Source organism: Rhineura floridana, chromosome 5, assembly GCF_030035675.1.
Source record: "Rhineura floridana isolate rRhiFlo1 chromosome 5, rRhiFlo1.hap2, whole genome shotgun sequence".
Classification (NCBI taxonomy): Eukaryota; Metazoa; Chordata; class Lepidosauria; order Squamata; family Rhineuridae; genus Rhineura; species Rhineura floridana.
The window spans coordinates 27,101,269-27,109,611 of record NC_084484.1 but is presented as its reverse complement, the minus strand read 5'-3'; the positions used below and the strand labels follow the sequence as shown (position 1 = coordinate 27,109,611).

At 40.2% G+C, this 8,343-nt stretch overlaps 1 protein-coding gene across 2 annotated transcripts in view; it reads right to left on the bottom strand.

Moving 5' to 3' along the window:
• Positions 1–1,326: 1,326 nt before the first annotated feature.
• SLAIN1 (SLAIN motif family member 1) overlaps positions 1,327–8,343 on the bottom strand; it is a 47,509-nt gene continuing 40,492 nt past the window's right edge. For both annotated transcript variants that reach the window (XM_061630074.1, XM_061630073.1), the window contains 3 exons: positions 8,077–8,232; positions 6,125–6,410; positions 1,327–2,663 (listed from right to left, as the gene is read on the bottom strand). In XM_061630074.1, coding sequence (XP_061486058.1) covers positions 2,588–2,663; positions 6,125–6,410; positions 8,077–8,232 — 518 coding nt within the window. In that variant the 3' untranslated portion in view covers positions 1,327–2,587. The remainder of the gene's footprint in view (positions 2,664–6,124; positions 6,411–8,076; positions 8,233–8,343) is intronic.

Here is an 8,343-nt window from a genome sequence, read left to right as displayed (position 1 = left end):
TATGAAATCTCTTTGAAGCTGAATTTTAAAAAAAGTTTTACAGTAAAAAGGGGCAGGGTTTGACTCGTTTTGTGTGCCCCCATATTCAGAAAAGAGGTGAAGATGCACTGGAACCAGCAGAACGGTGGGTGTCTCTGCCCTATATGTGCATACTATAAAGATGAGTTTTTAACTGGAGCCAAAAATGGCAAGAATGTTAGTTACTGTTTCTGACCCTGTTCAACAGGACCATTTGAACTGGGATGAAGGGGTCAACAGTAATGGCTCCACACCAATGACTAGATGAACTCAGACCTATGTAATGGCTCCTTAACCCACACTCTCCCGCTATGAACAGAAACAGAGGCTTTGGCAGCAACCCCCCCCTTTTTAAATGTGCCTCTGTTCCTGACTCCCAACCGTAAGACACACACAAATGGCACTAAACATTTTGAGGCCATCAACTGCAGAAATGTGGCAGGGCTGTTAAATAAAAAGAGGTATATTGAACTCAGTATTTTTTCATTTTTGTTTATTTGCCTTGGTTAACATAGTGCTGGTGTACTAATGGAGGTTCCAGTGAGTGACACAGTTTTAAAATATGATCTCTCTTACACTTCTGCATACCTTGGGGAACAGCCCTGTGCACCTAAGTCTCTGCCCCCCTCTAAATATATCTAGCCTCAGAATCCCACTTGCTTTTTAGACAGAGCAGGGAGGGATAAAGAGCTCTTTGCCTGCAACATGTGACATAGGAAAATACATCTGAGGTACATCATAAAGTGGCTACAGGTGGGACCTGCAACAAAATGTTACAGTCTGGAAGTGTACCTATTCAGTGTCCCAGCCAGCCATGTACTTTTAAAGAATGTTCCATTCCATTCCATTCCATTCTTCCCTGATCTGTTTTCTGTTTTGCTCCCCCCTTCCCCCACAGCATATGCTCAGCTTTCTTTGGCCAATAAAACTGCTCAGCATTGAGCATTCTTGGTCACACCCACCCACTTAGGATTTCCTCTGCCTCTAAAGATTGATTGTACTCCTGCAATTCTTGGGGTTCCCCCAAGCCAGTCAATAACCTCTGTTATATGTGGATTGTACCAATTTGGCTATATAAACATCAGCACACACAGACTGCGTTTCCTATTGGTATATTTGATTCTGGAGGCCAGATGGAGAGCCTAAGGGGGGCAGACTGAACTGCTAGGCCACCAGTTGCCTCCCCTTATACAGCCACATTATTTTGATCAAAATTTGTTTACCCTACTACAAGGACTCCATTCTACTATGGAAATAAAAGCTGCATGAAGATCAGAAAGAAGACAGACTCACTCTTTCTATTGCACATCCAAGAATAGCATGATATTGCTGAAATAGATTTCTTTATTTCTGAAACATTCCAGATCAGTAGAATACAAGTTGTAATCAAGTATTAAAATCATATTCCATAGTAAGAAAGCATTGATTAGTGCAATTGTTTTTTTTCTTGTAAAAGGTCTATCAAAAAGTTTTACTTCCATGAAAACTTATTTGTTTTCACCATATATCAGTGTTAATAAAACATTGCAATTTTATTCTTTATTACAAAGTATCGAAACTCAACCATTTAAGAGATCACCGCATCTTTTAAGTGCAGTGTAATGTATGTCTTCCTTATAAATACAACACTCCCGTGATAATAAATTAACATTGGAACAAGGAAACACAAGAACAGGTTCATGTTGACCCAAAGTCATGGCAGTTTCAAGTGAATACTTTTTTAGTGTGTGCTCCCACAAAAAAAATCATACAACAGAGCTGTCATAGTGCCCATCATAGCCCTGATCCAACAATATATGTACTCAGGAGCAGACCCACTGCATGATGCTAAAAAAAAGAAAACCCAGGACTTAAGGGAGGGTGGCGAGGGGTCACGCACCCAACAGCAGGTGGTCTGAATATCACCAAGAATTTAACTGACTTGGACTTGAAGTGACTTCTTAAGCATTTGAAACTACCCATATTTCCTCATACAGTTAGGGATATGCATATGGATGTCTGCTTCCATGTGCAGATAGCCCTAGCTGGATTGGGGCAGATATGCTTAAGATGTATTCGTGCCGCATTATTAAACAAACAAACAAAAAGATTTATGGCACACACAAGATACTTTGATACTTTATGATTCAAGCATTTTTTTTTTTTAAAGAAGTGCAAAAATATGCCCCCTTGGAAAGGCTACAAAAGAAAATTTGAAGCAGGTAGTATGTGAATCTGTTTTGTCAATTTGCAGGAGAACTCATTGTAATAATGAAAAGAAAAAGTAGTACACAAATTAAAAAGAAATGAACAATACAAAGCATTCAGAAGTCACATTTTGGTTCCCCCACAGGGGATACTTTGTGCATGTAAAATTCTAAATAACGCTGCAACATAAATTTGACAACACTGCTGTTTGTTTGTTTTCTGAGCAAACAACCAAGTGCAGTATGTTTAGTGACTGACGATAATGACAGAAGAATAAGAAACAGCCCTGTTATTCATCCACCCTCTCACAGTTACAGTTACCCAGCCAGCTGGGTAGGATGATCTACATTATTTCTTGTCTGTAGTTCAGGTCCACCCAACGTCAATAGCAGCCATCTCTCCAGTTGCCGTCCCTTAGAGTACTAAGTGAAGACAGAGGCTTTGGTGGCTGGAGAAAACTGTTTTAAGAAACAAGTCATAGTTCAGGTAAGCATTAAAAAAGAAAACCATTTATTGAGCAGAACTGACATATGAAAGGAAGGGCTTTGTCAATGCATCTGTTGCCATTCACAGTGGGAAAGAAAGGGTCAAGAGAGCCTTTTGACTGTGTGAAAGCTTCCATGGGAGAAAACAGTTGAGTTATCTAGGGTGAGCAGGGAAGGATATCATTGTTGAGGACCAACTAGGAAGTATCTGGGAGCTGGACTGAGCCCCTGGATCTCCCTATCCCAAAAGATGCAAAACTCTGAGAGGACAGAGTTCATAATTTCTTTTCTGATTTCCATGGATTACACATGGAAATAATCAACAAAATGGCAAAATGCAAATTTAAGAAAGACCACTGGTCTACATTGTTGAAATTCCCTTCTCCCCAACACCCCACATGAAAAACACTAATGCTAGCTAGCAGTTGTTTAAAGCTGCCTTCATAGGAATGGCGGTTGGTAGGAAACGATAATTGCAGTCAATAAGCGATATTCATCTGACGTCTCTGCAGAGCTCTGAAAGAGATTCTGGCTACATCTCTTGCTGTGCAGGAGCTAAAAACCAGCTCATGAAGAATTTGCTGTATAGTTAATTTACAGTACAATGGTATACCTGCCTACTCAAAAGCAAGTCTTTGTCTTTCATGGGTCTTACTCTCAGGTAATTGAGTACAGAATTTCAGCTTAAGCTTTGGTTTAGGGTTGGCATTGGAAAAGGCACAGGAACCCCTGCTTTCAACAGCTGTGCGTTAGGCAGAAATGCAACAATTTGAGCCTTTTCTAGTATAGAAATACAATTATGAGGAAAGCTTCTCCTGTTCACATGTCTGTCGTACATCTTATTACATTTATGTCTAATTATTTATTTTGCCCCTCCACCACATCTGCAAAAGAGGCCACAAATTTGCATATGACACAAAACAGGCAAATCTGCCTCAAATCTTGCAAATAGGCTGGAGAGATCAATCCACAAAAAGTGTACTGGGCCCAGAAAATCCTGTTGGCACTCCTGATAATGCATGTCAACTGTTCATCAGAAGTCATGAAATGGACTACAAATGTGCTGTGCAAAATAAGCTATTCAAAAGGTGAATAAATGAGGGTTGGGGGAGAGAATGAGGGGCACTAAAAGCACACGAGGGTCAGCTTGTAACAAAGTATTTTTAAAGTATATAAGCACAGCTGGGAGGCTGGATTAACGAGGAGCTACATGATTACGGATAAGAGAAAAGTCAACTCATTTGAAATGTGGTGCTGGAGGAGAGCTTTGCGCATACCATGGACTGCAAAAAAGACAAATAATTGGGTGTTAGAACAAATTAAACCAGAACTGTCACTAGAAGCAAAAATGATGAAACTGGGGTTATCATACTTTGGAGACATCATGAGAAGACATGATTCACTAGAAAAGACAATAATGCTGGGAAAAACAGCAGGGAGTAGAAAAAGAGGAAGGCCAAACAAGAGATGGATTGCTTCCATAAAGGAAGCCACAGACCTGAACTTACAAGATCTGAACAGGGTGGTTCATGACAGATGCTCTTGGAGGTCGCTGATTCACAGGGTCACCATAAGTCGTAATCGACTTGAAGGCACATAACAACAACACATGATGAATTTACACATCTTTCAGAATGTGGATTAAGTCTTCCTCATACCATAATTTTACCATATACTCGATATGCACATGCTAAAAACATAATATGTGAGGTGCAGCTAAGACAGAAAGACTGTTTTCTTTACATCTGTAAATGTGTAGAGTTCTTTCTAGAACAGTGAGCTTCAACCCACTTATTTAAAAAAAGTAATTCTGGAAAAAACTGCAGCTCAGTGGTAGAGCACATGTTCCACAAGCAGAAGGTCTCCCATCCAATCCCCGGCATTTCCAGCTAAAGAAATTCAGTTACTGCGCACCAACAATTTTGCAGATTTCTAGGACAGACTCTCCATGGTAAGAGGTACAAGTTACCATACCTTACCCCAGATTATAAAACATTTTCCATCGTCCCACATGCTACTATTTCAAGAAAGATGAAGGTAAGTTTCCTTGATCAAATGCTAAACCACTGTAGCTGCAATCTGGACACACAGTTAAGGTACTCAAATCCTCCTGAAGCCAAAGGTATTTTAAGCAGCCCAAGGGTGTGCAGGAGTGTAGTCCTTGGGCTGAGCCTTTAATTACAGTAATCTAACTCTTAGTAACACTTCATTATCAAACTATCCACACAATTAAAGTGGATATAAAGTTATTAAACAGCTCTTTGCTTAATGAAACTTGATCACTTAATCAAGGTTCTCTCCAAGGAATCACACTGCAGTAACTGACAGAGTGCCAGCTGCTCAATTAAAAGGATTCATAGCTGGTCTGCACAACTGGTGGCCTACAAAACTAAGCACAGCTCATCAGCCATAGAAGCACAGGATGTTGCCTTATTCCAAGTCAGGCCATTAGTTCATCTAGCCCAATACTGTCTACTCTGGGTCACAGGCAGGGGTCTTTTCCATCACTTTCAACTGGAGATGTCAGGAATTGGACCTGGGATCATTTGCATGCAAAGTATGTCCTCCAGCACTGAACTATGGCCCCTTTCCTTGCCTTGCATGGGAGTCTGCCAGGGGTCAAGTAATCTCTTATTTTTGCTGCTGGGAGCTATTAAGTATCTGTCATGCTGCATTCTCTTTGGTGGGTCAGAAGCCAGGCTTATATTACCTCTTGCTTCTTTTTGCTTCAAAACATTTTTAATTAGAAAACATACAATTAAAGGAGGAGGGGGAAACCTTCTCTTCTTTAGAGATGGAGGAGTAATGCCATTACCCAACCTCACAAAAGATAGAGGTAGGTAGTCCACAGAGGCAGCCCTATACACATTTATTCAGAAGTAAATCCCACTGAATTAGTGGGGCTTGCTCCCAGGTAAATGGGTAGATTCTTTAGAGCAACCTTCCTTAATCTGGTTCCCTCCAGATGAAGTTGGACTACAACTCATACCAGTTGCAGCCAGCATAGCCAATGACCAGAGAGGGTGGAAGTTGTAGTCCATCAACATTTGGAAGACACCAGGTTGGCTGAGACTCCGATTTTAAAATTAAAAAGCTACCAACAGAATATGCCTAAGAGGCCCTGGGACTCTGGAATTTTCTCCACTATCCACATCAGAGTTGGTTGAATGTGATTATCTGCACTCTGAAAGGAAGCTAACACATCAAGGTTATTTTTACATTGTTCAACTTATATCAGTAGGATACAAGTTTAACTCACATTGCTTCCCCTAAGAATTCTAGCAATTGTGTTGCTGAAAATTCTCCACTTATGAGACCTCTGGCCCTCATCAGAGATTTACAGTTCGTCGGGACAGGGGGACAACTGTTTAACCGGTGTTACATTTGCCACATAGATACACTCCTACTTTGTCCTTTAACAAGTCAACTCTTACCTTCGAATTGGCTGTGCAATTTTGCTCCTGGGTATGCTGCTCCCGCTTATAGCCAGGGAGGGCCTCGGAAGCCCACTGCGAGCTACAATGCCTGTGTTTGCAGTCTTGCTTGGCATTGGGATGCCTGTGTTAGTATGTAATTGTAAGGTGCCAGACAACGGGACATTGCTGCTGCTCCCTTGAATAGTTGGACTCACATAGGCTGTGGCTTTGAGAGGTTGCCTGACAGATACTGGAAAATGTCCCACACTGTGAACTCGGTGCTGAAGTTGCCCTGGAGAAGGAACTGGAGAGGGAGAGTATAAGAAAGAAAAGAAGACAACCCCACACTTGTTAAATGCATGTATAGGTTGAGCAAGTACACAACACAGCCAGCCCAAAAGATGGCATTAACTTGGGGTAAACTAGAAATAGGTAAGCATTTTGTGTCAGAGTTCGTAAGTATACTGTTAATATTTACTTGCTAAATTTTACTCAGCCTTTCTTCTGTGGAGCTCAGGGCAGCATTTTACCTTCACAAACCCCCAATGGAGCAGAATAGGCTGAGAGATAGTGGCCAACTAATTCAACATGGGTCATTACCTGGCAGAAGGCTAATAGGATGCTTCAATGTTACTAGGTTATATTGTTTGGGGCCAGTTTTATATGTCATTTGATTTTATTTATAGCTCTTATATAATGCTTTATGTCACACAGACTTCAGTAAAAATATACATCAGTCAATACAATATCAGAAAATACAAGGCATACATAATTCATAACAATTCCATTTCATTTAACAACGGTCGTAGTTGCCTCCCAAAGAATCCTGGGAACAGCAGCTTAGGGAGAGTGCTTCAGATCCCTAGTGTCCCTACAATACACTTCATGCATCCCATGAAGCCAACTCTAGTCCATGAAAGCTTATGCCATCATACATGTGTTAGACTTTAAGGTACCACAAGACTCTGCATTGTCTTTGCTACAACTCCCTGGGTTCTGTGGAAAGGGGGCAGTTAACTGTTAAAAAGCCTGTTTACATCAGCCGTGCATATATATCGACTCCCCCAAAAGAATTTTGAATTCATTCTGGCCAGCTCCAGCAGGTCAAATTCTTATTTAGGTAGAATTTTAAGCGAAGCATCCTTCAAAAAAGTTTGTAAAGATAGAACACTGCTGCTCAATATTATACATTATTTCAGAAAACACATATTCTCAGTTTTATATTTTACAGTGACAAATGACAGTCCAGATTTAGCAGCATGTTCTAAATTTGGCATGGTATGGATTTTCACTAGGAATCAGTGCTAAAGCACCCAAGACATTATGCAATCCTGCTCTCTAGTGGCATCAGCTGCTGTTTTCTTGCACATAGTTGACAGATAAATCTTAAGAAGGCCTCAAGACCTTGAACTACCTTGTTTTTTTGAGGGAAAAGCAGTTTAAAAGTCATCTTCCAAAAAGTGGAGGAACAATGTCAAAAAAGTAGAACCTAACTATACAAGGTTAAGTAACCTTAAAAAAATAAGAGACAAATGGCACCAAATCAGATTTACCCAATATATATTGATTGTTTCTCTCTCAGTCCTGTGAGAGGCATTTTGTGCCAGCAAAAGCACTTTTTAACAGACTGTTTGGGCTAATTTATACATTATTATACATTAAAATAAAACCATGTTTGAATATCGCCACCCCCATCCCCAATAAAGCTTTATCACTTGGTTCTGCTGAATGTATAAATTGTTCTTTAGAACACAAACAATTTTGACAGTTTAAGAAGGAAGAAAAAATGAATCCAGTTGCTACAGTTTTTCAAAGCCATCTATGAAGTTCTTCTCAAAAACAGACACCTCTGGGGTTAAAGCACCACTGTCCACGATCCAGCACAGAATATTAGCAACTTAGATTAATATAAGCTAAAGTATTGTGACAGCTTTCAACCCCACAATAAACTATAAAGATTTCACACTTACTACAAGACTGTATTCTTGATATGCCATTACCAGCTCCATGCAAGTTAGAATCAAAGCTCAGACTGTTCCTTACAGTGATTGCAGAGCCGACATTGGTATTGATGGTGGGGGTGCTTGGCATTCGAGCTAAGTTAGGCATGCTCCTTCGGAGCTTGTCTGCAATGAAAGCAAATTATTATCATTGTTATTATTAATTATCATTGTTATTGCAAATTATTATCGTTAGGAACTGCTTATGGTCAAGTTGTCTTTATGTGAAAAATAAAG